At 42.2% G+C, this 12,346-nt stretch overlaps 1 protein-coding gene across 2 annotated transcripts in view; it reads right to left on the bottom strand.

Moving 5' to 3' along the window:
- Positions 1-12,346, bottom strand: part of SH3TC2 (SH3 domain and tetratricopeptide repeats 2) — a 53,607-nt gene that overhangs the window by 34,783 nt on the left and 6,478 nt on the right. The window contains exons 2-4 of one of the 2 annotated variants that reach the window (XM_032337381.1): positions 8,261-8,359; positions 4,652-4,779; positions 1,447-1,552 (exon numbers count right to left, since the gene is read on the bottom strand). In XM_032337381.1, the coding sequence (XP_032193272.1) occupies positions 1,447-1,552; positions 4,652-4,779; positions 8,261-8,359 (333 nt within the window). The remainder of the gene's footprint in view (positions 1-1,446; positions 1,553-4,651; positions 4,780-8,260; positions 8,360-12,346) is intronic. The other variant, XM_032337382.1, reaches the window with a different exon arrangement.

Genomic DNA, 12,346 nt, shown 5'->3' with positions numbered 1-12,346 from the left:
GTTAAATAAGTGAGTCAGAGAAAGACAATTATCATACGATCTCACTGATATGAGGAATTTGAGAAACAAGACAGAGGATCATAGGGGAAGGGAGGGAAAAATGAAACAAGATGAAACCAGAAAGGGAGACAAACCATAAGAGATTCTTAATCTCAGGAAACAAATCGAGGATTGCTGGAGAGGAGGAAGGTGGGAGAGATGGGGTGCTTAGATGATGGACATTGGGGAGGGTATGTGCTTTGGTAAGTGCTGTGAATTGTTTAAGACTGATGAGTCACAGATCTGTATCCCTGAAACAAATAATACATTATATGTTGATTAAAAAAAAAATTCCTGAACCCCTAACGATGCAGTGGCTAGAGGGTTGTCCATGACCCACAAAGGAGTCAGGATTGGCTTTATCATCCCTTCTGTGATTCTTTCCATCATTCATGCCCAGCGTGTGCTCCCTTGTTAAAACCAAACTAGATACTAAGCAAATTGCAATTACGGATAGTATTTTAAGCATTCTTATGAATGCGAGTTATTTGTGTTAACATTTTGCTTCCTTTGAGACACCCTCTTTCTTAAGATGCAAAAACCTGTTTCTTTCCCTTCTGACTGTTGTGATTGGGCCTTGTGTGTTTTCTATCATTGTGCACACAAATCTCCTGGGGATCTTATTAAAATACAGATGCTGGTTCAGTAGGTCTGGGGTGGGGCCTGGGATTCTACTTTTCTAACAAACTCCATGCAATGCCAAAAGTGCTGGTCCATGGAGCACACTTTGAATTAAAGACAGGTCTCTAAATGATCACGGAAGGAGACACACAGTGTGGTGGGCAGGAAATCAATATGACTATGAGAGAAGTTCTACCTTCTAGCCAAGAGCCATCTTGACCCTCTACTCCATGTAGTCATTTTCTAGAAAATCCTGCAATCTGAGTCCCCTTTAGCAGATAACTCGCCCATCCCTTTCTTTAACTCTTGTCCAAAAACATAGTCTAAAGTATCCACAACTTTACTATTTTGAGCAGCTACTTTGATATGACTCAAGACTGGTTCCTTTTTTTTTTTTTTTTTTTAACCATCAATCTGCCTTTCAGTTCATCCATCAAATTTAGTGATCACCAAGAACAGTTTAACAATGGATTGACTGTTGAAGAAAGTAGTCTGTCCCTGAAAACAAAGTAATTTGAGAGTAATTTGAGTGTATCTAGCATTACTCTCAAATGCTAGCAAATCTAACAGAATCTAGATTTGCTAGCATTTGAGAGTAATAGTTAGTATTTGCTTTAGATTTAGTTCCAGGCAGTTTGTGATATTTCAGAATTTAACCATCCGTGTCAGGGCTTTACCTCTTTTAATTATCAGATCCAGACCTAATGTCAATCCCTAATGTCAATCCCTCCTGATGGGTGGAACCAAGATGTAGGTTCTCTTCCACCTGCCTGCTCCGTGTCATACCTAAGTTCAAGTAGGTGGAAAACTTCCAGATTTCCTCCATGGTCTTGAAGGTGATGAGGAATTGAGCCCTCTGGGACTGGATGCCCACCAGCCTGGCTGAGAGGTCCTGGGTAAAGAGAAGAGTGAATCAGCCTGGGATGACCGTCTCCTGTTAACAAACTCAGACAAGTGCAAAATGCTTCGTATAAATTTCTTGATTGTAGCGCTGGAGTTTTCTTACACCACACACACACACACACACACACACAAAATAGAAAAAGAAAAAAAGGAAATAACCTAAAAGTCCATCAATAGGAGACTGGGTAAAATGAATTCTGATTCACCCATGCAATAGAATATTATGATACTATGCAGCCGTAAAAGAGAGTGAGGAAATTCTTTGCGCTCTGAAGCAGCCTCCAAAAATACCCAGCTACACAGAACAATAGCAGCAACAGAAGGAACCAGGATTCAGAACTATGTGCAAAGAATTCTACCTTTCATGTTTAAAAAAAAAAAAATAGGAGGATGGGGGAAGGTGAAGAAGAAATAAGAGAAGGCACATTGGAAGCAAGTTTGACCGTGAATCTATGTCTAATGATAATTTTTATAGAGTTGACAAACGGAAAAAGAGAATTACACAAAAAAACAAAAATCATCCACAGTCCCTCCTCCGGGAGCTCATCTTGGTTAACACTTCAGTGTATTAACTTTGAATCCTTTTTCCTATGCATGATTCTATTTATATAAATAGAATCACGTTCCATAAATTGTTTTGTAATCTTTGGAAATGAACCATCTCCCACATCATTAATCAATTTACAGTATTTGTAACAGTTACTCATGCCATTATTACATTAACAAAGTTATTAGCATTTCCTTAGGGTGAGACAATTGAGATTTTTCTTTTTTTTTACCATCCTGAACAGTACGGTGAGAAACATCCTATAGCTAAATGTTTGTACACATCTTTGAGGTTTTGACACAAGTAATTCTGAGATGTGCAGTTGGGAATGTAGATATTCATGTTTTCCATCCTAAAATGCCCTCTAGAAAGGCTGTACTGTGTCAATTTGCATGCTCCCCCTCCCTTTTTTTTTTTTAAGTACCTGAGAAAATAGACCTGACCTACTGTACAGACTTGGTTTTCCCCTAAAATCTTTCTCTGTTGCTTGTCCAAGCTTCTAGAGTTGACTATCATGAGTGATGGTCAGAACATCCTTCCTCCCTCAGGCCAGGTCCTGCCATCAAAGATCAGCCCCTGGAACACTGTTGTGGGGGAACCCTTTGGAAAGAAGAAGAGGATAGAAAGAGAGGAAGGAAGAGAACCTGTACCAGGCCCCAGGAACCCCCAGATCCTGTTGATAAGGGAAGGGATTCTGGATAAATACTCATTTCCCGGAGATTCATCCATTGTTATGCACTTCACTCCTCTACCAACAATGCCTCATTTAACTCACAATAACCCTACTGCAGCAAAGAGTACAATTACATTACTTAATCCATTCAAGATGCACTTTTACCACACTTAATCATTTCTGAAATTAAAGATAAAAAAGTGTGACATCATACTTAATTGGCAGTATTTATTTCCCCTTCTTCAAGGTATAGAAAATATTGCTGCATTTTATAATCAAGCAGCATCTCAGATTTAATAGAAAATGGCATTATCCGTGTGTTATAGTCAAGGAAGCCCAGGCACGGACAGGTTAAGCAGTTGCCCCAGGTCACCTGTGCTTAGGTCGTGGCCCCTGACAGGAGCCTAGATCCAGCTGACTCCAGGTCTCTGCTCTTTTGCATAAGCTGGCCCAGATCAACCTTCAGCCCAACAGATCACCTGACTCAATCAAACCCAGCCCTGGCCCACACCAAAAGTGACTCAAATTTTTAAAAGAACTATGGTGCCAGTTAGCAGCTCATGCCTCCAACTTTCTGAATTCTGGAAATTTAAAAAAAAAAAAAAAAACCCTACTATTTATAATTTCTCTGCTATTTAGGGAGAACATGCCACCACCCAAGCAAAGTGCCAAGCTCTCTCCAGATACTGACTCACTGGCTCCTCCCAACAAACCAGTCTTTTTTTTTTTTTTTTTTTTACATGACAGATTAATAGAACATGTTTCCCTTTTTAATTTGTATCAAATTAGTTCAGAGACTATAAAAATAACTAGAACATATTAGTTTATTACATGAAGTAATGTTCTTTTTCTCCCATCTCTAGTTGCAACAACTTTTAACCATTTCTGAGTTTGGTTTTCTTTGTAAGTCCCTCCTAGGGGACACCTGGGTGGCTCAGTCAGTTAAGTGTCTGCTTTCAGCTTAGGTCTTGATCCCAGGGTCCTGGGATCCAGCCCCGTGTTGGGCTCCTTACTCAGCAGAAAGTCTGATTCTCTCTCTCCCTCTTTCTGCTGCTCTTCCTGCTTGTGCTCTCCCTGTCAAATAAATGAATAAGTTCTTAAATTTAAAAAAAAAAAAAAGTTCCTCCTAAACTGTAAATAATTTGGTCATATCCTTCTTCCTTGGTTTAACAACTGAAGGTACTAGCTACCCACTATGAAAGAGGAAGGACTGGTTTATTTACTTTATTGCCTTTTTCTCCTCTCATTCTAAAATATATAGTTATTAACTTTTGATTGGCAATTTTGGTACCTCAGGGGAAAAAAAGTATACTTAGTGGTTACTCGTGGTGAGGAAAGGGGATGGAAGGGGTTACTATTTAGTAGATAGAGAGTTTCAGTTTGGGACGATGAAAAAGTTCTGGAATGAATAGTGGTGACGGGTACTTAACAATGTGAGTGCATTGATGCCATTGAAATGTACACATAAAATAATTAACATTGAAAATTTACATTACGTCTGTTTTATCACAATGAAAAAAACAACAAAATTCAAATTTATCACATTTTTTAAGAGGTATACTTCATGAGGTAAATATCCTAACAATTTTCGTCCTAGACAGGTGAGTCACTTATAGAAGGTCAAAGAGCCATGAGTGGCAGATTTTAAACCGTTTTTTCTCTGATTCTGCAGCCCCAGAGATTGCCCCCTTCTGAGTAGTGCCTATTCTTGCCGAGCAGCAAATGTGTAGATTTCATTCATTCTTTCCTTCCTTTAGCTGTTTTCTTGAGAGCCTACTCTGTTCCCGGCGCTGTCCTAGGTGCTGGAGAGCCTTGCCGCAGACGGACACAAGGCAGGGTCAGCGCCTCATGGGGCCACCCCAGCTCACCTGAAACAGGGCACGCACCTCCTGGTCCTCATTCTCCAGCGCCCAGAGCCGCCTCCTGGCCGCTTCCTGCAGGAGGCCATTTACACACCGCTGGGAGCGGCTCTTCACACTGAAGGACAGCGTCAGATCTTAAAGAGAAAAGACAGGAATGCCAATCAGGGCAGGCTGGAAATGCAACAAAAGGCAAAAAAGAATTAGATGAACCCCAATGTTTCCCACACCTAAATCTTAAATTGGTGCCCTCATTATTTAGAGATTATAGTAATCTTCACGATCTCCTGAGCACCTCCTTTAAAATGACCTCCAAGGGCAAAAAAAGAAAGAAAGAAGAGGCTGAAGCCTGAGAATGTTCTGGAATCCCAGGAGTTGCTGTTGTTATTTCTGCTTTGAACAAGGTATATTTCTAGGCTGCCTGGCACCAAGGTGACAGTGCCAACAAAAAGAGCTAGACATATACACCTTCCTGTGGATGATTTGTGAAAGTTTTGAACAAATACTAATTTATTTATAAATACTAATACTAATAAATACTGTAAATACTAATTTATTTATATATGTGGAAATCATTTATATGTCAAATCTATGATATGTAATAGATGGTCTATACTTTGTGCATTATGTATACACCATACATTTTCTCTAAACTGTTTCTAATGATGAGTCCATTAATGTTTTCCAGGATAGTTGCTTAATGTACTAAAGTCTATGTTTAATTTCTTTGAAATGCACATTTATTCAACCAATACTATGAGCAAAAGCTGTCTCAGGTTCTGGGATACAGCAGGAAACAAAATTGACATGGTCCCTGTTCTCATGGAGCTCGTATTCTTTGCAAGTAACTGATTCTATGAACACAATACATTCAGATAGAAAAAAGTGCTAGGAAAGCAATGTAATCAGGTGAACAGCGTGATGCAGTGGTTGCAAGGGGCAGGGGTGCGCCTCGGACGGTGCTGTTGGAAAAGGCCACCCTGAGGAGGTTCATCTTATAACTGCACTTTGCCATGTCTTCTTTAGACAATAAGTAGCAATCTTGTTAATAATCAAACACAATGAACCAAAAAGTCATTGGACTGGATAATGGAGGTCTCTCTTCAAGCCTTAACTTGCCAGGGACTTTGCCGATCCCTGAGATTAAAGACAGTCCTTTTCATGCTGCCCTGGGTAACACAAAGCAGCCTGGACTCCTATGTTTAAAAAGCCCATTTTTAACCTAGAAGTCCTAAAAATGTTGTGGCTGCCATCCAACTCCAATAGGACATCCGCAACTGGCCTGGCATGGGTGCAAACTGCGGGCAGAAGTCTTCCACTCTGCTCCTCCCTGGCCTGTGTTCTAACCTCAGCCAAGCCCTCCATCTTCAGCCGTCCCACCCAGCCCTCTCTCTGGTAGCCTCACGGATCAGCACACCGACCTCTACAGAGGAGGCGAAGCCAGGGAGGTGGAGTCACACAGACCTGGGCTCAAGGCTTGGCTCTGCCCTCGCTCACTGTGCCCTGCTAAACAGTTAATTATCTCTCTACACTTGACTTTTCCCATTAGCAAAATGACTTGCCAAGTATCTATTTCACAGGGCTTTTAAGAGGCTTACAAAGGAGATTATGCATATAAAGCTTTTTGTTCAGTGCCTCCTACATAATAAATATTCAATTAACACATTAAGAGTTAGCTGTTGACTCTCACAAACTCTCCCACCCCAGCGCTGCAGGGATTACTGTCCCTCTGCCCTCATCTTGTCACACCTGTAATCAACCCTGACTCTGACTGTGACTTCTTTTCACCAAATCCATCTCTCCTGTCCTTCCGAAGCCTGATCCAAACTCCCTTCTAGAATCTCTCACAATAGTCCCCAGTGAATGACAGCCTTCAGAGTGGATCTCCTTGCCCTGAATATGAATCCACGGATATGTCACTCAAAAGACCTGAATTTAAATAAGCAAACTGCCTTTGAGATCTCGACATGTAAGAGTTGCCACTCAGAGCCTGCCGTCTGGGCCCACTGTGGGATCCAGTTGTCCCCTCAGCATGACCAGACAGGGAAATAAATCAAGCTCACTCCAGCGTTAGTATGAAATACACTTTGCCATTTTTTTTTTAAGTCCTTCTGAATACCGGTGGTTTAATCATGCTAATGTATCTGATTGATTTTGTCCATGACTCTTCCGCATGAAGGAGAGGTTGGAGGCTGGGGTAGAATGTCCCCGTCTCACTCAGTGACTTTCCGGGAAACAGCATCACAGTGGAAAATGCTAGAAGACAGACAAGTTCAGCCTCTCATTTGTTCATTGGGCTTCATGCACTGATAAGACAAAATGCTGACTGTACTGCTTTCTGGAAACAAAAGGTGGCAAGTCACCTTTTGTCAAGGACAGCCCAAGCTAACAGGCAAAGAAGCAGATTGATACAAGAACAAGAAAGGGCAAGGTTTTTCTCATGGTCAGCCCAGCAGTTTGACTGAATTTGCAACTGGGGAAGGAAGGAACCTGGTATGACATGTACACACCATCTATTTACCTGGTCTCTGTCCTTTGAACCATTCTTAATGTAAATCTTTTTCACAAATCAATCGTTTGTCTGCCCGAGAGAAGTACGTGTTTGGAGGGACAATGAAGCATGGTGGCTATGAACAAGGACGGGGGCTTGAACCCGTGTCTCATCACAGACTAGCCGTGTTTGTGGCAATGGGAAGGTTGCCTTTCTCTCTGAGACTCTGGCACCTTGGACATGGGGTATTTGGGGGCACCTCTTAGACATGTGCACGTGAGAATGAGAGGCGGTCATTTAGCACCTACTTGGCACACGACTTGCCCCCCAAAATGGCCCCTGTTACTGTAGGACAGATGCTGGGTTTTCCACAGGTTGATCCCAAATGCTTCTGGCACAAAGTTCAACCCAGTCATAGAGCCCTCTGCTGCCAACTTCCCACCAGTTCTGCTGAGGTCTCTAACCCGGAACCTTGTGAAAGACATGTCTTGAGAATAAGATTTCCTTCACATTAATTTCAAAATCTTGTACTGCTTCTGAAAGATTCATACAGGGGCTCTTCTGCCGGTCGCCTCTCACCCCGCATATTCAACCCTTTATTCATTTATGCATTTATTCAACAAGGGATTATCGAGAACCTGCTATGTATAAGGTACTGTATATAGACTACAAACATGACCTGCAAATATTTACTCAACCCTTTGTGTATTTATTTACCAAACATTTTCTGAAAAACCAGCCATGTATAAATAACTCTTTAGGATACCATGTAGAATAAATATAGAAGTATCCCAAAAAATAAACACTGCCCTCTGGCACCTTAAAATTTAATTGCTGATATACTTTTTTTGTAGAGCAAATATGTATGGAGCTCCTAATATGGCCCAGATTGTGAAGGTCTTTGAGTGTTCACCCAAAAAGCTTTCATCTTGCAGGCAATGGAGAACATTGGAAAGTTTGAAAGCAAGTGGATACCATGGTCAAGATCGTGCCTACAAAGATGCATTTGGTGCTGGTGCCTAGAAAGGATAAAAGGAAGGGAGCCTGCAAATGAGAGAGATAAGGAGGGTACTGTGGTATTCTACACAGAAAATACAAAAAAAAAAAAAAATCAGAAGCTTAGATACCTGGATTCATGTTCTGTGGCAGGCAACATCTTTCCTTGTCTTCAGATGAGGCTATAAACTCACTTGATACGGTTGGATCTTTGGAAGGAGTTTCTTTACCTGGAGGAGAGCAAATGAAAAAGCATTCGTGTGAGTGTAAGCAAGTTATAAGCATGGACTGCAAATCATTGTCAAGTGACCATTTTTTCTCCAGGGCAGGTGGCCTGGAAGAATTCTCCTTGCAAGCACCCTTGCCTAAAAATTACTCAGTACTCAACAGTCATGCCTCTCATCTCAATTCTTCAGTAGCCTGAGTATCCCTGTTTTATTTAAGGTAAATAAAACAGATCCCTACCCACAGGTCAGACTGAGTATCACGGCTGAGGACTGAGGACACTGAAATGCTCAATATATGCTGGAGCTACAAGGTCATTAAAGATTTGACTGCAGCAAGGTTTAAGGTAATGGGTGGATAATGGAAGTGCTGGAGCAGAGCCAGGGAAGGTGGCATCATGCAGGAGATGGCGGGACATGCTTGTAATGGACTTGAAATGTATTGATGGCCCCCAGAGTGTTTGCCCACTGGAGTCCTGTATGGGGCCTCTCCTCAGATCTCCAAAATGTTCCTGTCTTTGCTGCTGTCAAATTGGAGCAGAAAGGGGAAGAAGGAAGAGGCTTAGGGAGGAGGCACTTTTGACAGCAGAGAGTTGAAAAGAGAAGTGAGTATAGCTGTAAAGCATGAGGCAGTGGATATAAACGAATAAAGGGAAATTTCATAAGCACCACTATGAAATGTGGGCCTCCCTCGTGGTATCCCCAAGATACAAGAGAACTCAAGTCTGTAACACATTACTTTTATTTACTCTTTTCCTTTGACCATGAGACTGTTCAAGGACTATACCAGGGTTGGGGGTGGGGGTGGTCAGAATACTATAAGAACTGCCTGGGCCTCAAAAGAGGGATTAGGAATCTTGGCTCTACCACTGTTTGCAAGCCCCTCACTTCTCCCAGTTTCTTTGATTGTAAAATTGTGCTGGATCGGAGTCCAGCAGACCTACCCGTGTTGCACTGTGGACCTGTTCTTCTACTGATGCAGCCCAAGACGGATAAGGGACCAGCCATCCCACTCCATCCACTCACTGCTGATGAATGCTGACCCCAGATCCTCACACGGCTGCCAGGAGTCTGGGCCTCCGCTCCCTGCTCCAGGCCTATGCAGCGAGATTTTTGACACCAAGTGTCACCCGTTTTGACACCCAAGTGGAGGACCTTCCATTTCTTCACAGTGAGAGCAGTTAGCACTTTTGGGGTGATGTATAGGGAGAATGAAATGGACTTGGGCTTGAATAGGCAGAAGGAAGGACCTGTCAGCTCACAGCTTCTCGTCTTGTTAGGGGTTCAGTGTTGAAAGCAGCTTAGCGGGAAAGCTGAGAATAATGAGCTATCATTGAACTAGATCATTTTGTACTTCTGCCCCCCAGGAACCAAAGGTAACTGTAGCAAAAAGGCACTGGCTTGGGAATCATGAGATAAGAGGTTGAGCACAAATCAGATTCTCCCATACATTAGTTAATGACCTTGGGCAAGACATTTCATCCATCCGTTTTCTGAGGTTTCACTTTTCCCACTCGCAAATGACAGATGGATCTGAGTTAGTGGTTCTCAACTCTGACTGCCTGTTTGAATCACTCAGATTGCTTTTTAAAAATAGCAGCGCCTGAGCCACATCTCCAGGAAGGCTGATTGACGTGGTCCATAGTGCAGCCCAGCCATAGAAATTCTTCTAAGTTCCCCAAATGATTCTAATTTGAGCCAGTGTTTGGAATGATACATCTAGACTGGTGCTTCTCGAACTTTCATGTGTGTGTGAAAGGCCTGAGAGTATTGGTAAAATTTAGATTCTGCCTCAATAGGTTGAAAGCCTAAGGTTCTGTGTGTCTAATGTGCTCCTGGAGTTGGGGGGGTGATGGGGTTGTCTACTGCTGGTCCCAGAATCACACTTGGAGTGGCCGCCTGCTTCTTTACTCTATGACAATTTGAAAAGTTAGATAGACAAGGGGCCAGAGGCCATCACAAACATTTTTCTTTTCTTTTGTTTTGTTCTTTTTTGTTATTCTTTCTTTCTTTTCCCCACCCAGTGAATTTTCAAAGCTTGAATTTGAATTGCTCAACATCACTCAAAAATTGGGATATTTTACATAACCCAGATGCTTGGCTTGGCTTTGAAAGCAGGAAGATCTGTAGTTTGGGACCCTCGGTCTCATGTGGCCCCAGTCGGCTGGAGCCAAGCATTTGCTGTCCCTCTGCAGTCATTCGTTCTTCTCTGACCACCACAGTCTGCACACGGTCAAATTTACCCATTCCCATCTGGCCCCCTTGAGCTTTGAGAAAGCGTCCCTATCGCAAGACTGCATGGAGAGAAACAACGGCTTAAGGATGGTGAATGCCCACCCTGTATGCCCACCTTGAAGAAGGACGTTCATGGCACCCTGCTTTGAGGGAGAGGGCAGGGCAGAAAGCTCTGAAAAGATGTGTGAGGTTTAGAGCAGAAAATGGCAGGTTTCACAAGCCATAATTTATAGACTGCATCAGAATTACCTAGGTGCTGGTTTTTAAAGAGTTGTCTGTCCAAGCCAACTGGTAGAAGAATAGAGAAGAGGGATGCCTGGATGGCTCAGTCAGTGAAGCATCTGCTTTGGGCTAAAGTGATCATGATCTCAAGGTCCTGGGATGGAGCCCCACATCGGGTTCCCTGCTCAGCAAGGAGCCTGCTTTTTCCTCTCCCTCTGCCCTTCCTCCTGCTCATGCGCACGCTCTCTAGCTAACAAATAAATAAATACAATCTTAAAAAGAAAAAAGGAAAAGAAAAAGAAGGAAGAATATCTGCATGACTTGAAGTAACCAGCTCTTTCCTAAACTGGATGGGAAAGCTTTACCCACCCCCTCCACACACACATACAAATAATAAATAAATAATACATACAAATACACATAATAAAAAAATATACATGCAAATGTACATACAAATACAAACAAAACATACAAATAATAAATAAAATGAAGAACTTTTATTAATAAAAAGATGCAAATAATAGGGTGAAAGGTAAGTGAGGGGAGTCGAAGAAAATATAACAGAATGTATAGAATGTAAAGAACTCAAATCCAGACTATATGAAGAATTCTAAGCAGCTTTCAGAAAGAGATGGGCAACCCGCTAGAAAAATGGACTAAAGGTGGGGCACCTGGGTGGCTCAGTGGGTTAAGCCTCTGCCTTGGCTCAGGTCATGATCTCAGGGTCCTGGGATCAAGCCCTGCATCAAGCCCTGCATCGAGCCCCACATGAAGCCACGCATCAGGCTCTCTGCTCAGCGGGGAGCCTGCTTCCGCCACCTCCACCTGCCTCTCTGCCTACTTGTGATCTCTCTCTCTGTCAAATAAATAAATAAGACCTTTGAAAAAAATGGACTAAAGACACAAATAAACTTACCAAAGGCAATATCCAAACGGCCAATAAATTTATGAAAATTTTCTCAAACTCATGAGGGACATGAAAATTAAAACTACGATGGAACACCTCCACACAGACCGGCTAAAATAAAAAAGACAGATAAAACTCCCATCCCATATACAGCAAGTGTGAGAGTAAGGCTTGAAGATTTTTTGCTTGGGAGAAACTGACTTATCAGTTCAAGTTGGATATATGCATGCGGTAAGATCCAGAAATTCCATTCCTAGGCGTATACTCAAAAGAATACGTATATGCGTTCACCAAAACAAATCTACTAAAATATTCACAGCAGCAATATGAATAATACGCAGAATCTGGCAACAGCCCAAATGTCCCTCTACACGAGAATGGGTAAGTAAGTGCCAGTCTATACCATTAAGTACAATAAATGAACGGCAACCCCAGGAAGCAGCAGAGATGGATATATTCACCTTGTGAAAATTCACTGAGTGGTACACATGTGATTTTTGAGGATAGTTCTGTATAAACGGTAAATTTTAATAGAAGAAAATTTTAGAAATATTCCTTGAGCTCTTCTCTACCTACTTCACCTCCGAATTTCTAGGGGTAGATCTGGAGATGCGCATTTTCAATGAGCA

Source organism: Mustela erminea, chromosome 3, assembly GCF_009829155.1.
Source record: "Mustela erminea isolate mMusErm1 chromosome 3, mMusErm1.Pri, whole genome shotgun sequence".
Taxonomy (NCBI): Eukaryota; Metazoa; Chordata; class Mammalia; order Carnivora; family Mustelidae; genus Mustela; species Mustela erminea.
This window is presented reverse-complemented; position numbering and strand designations above follow the sequence as displayed.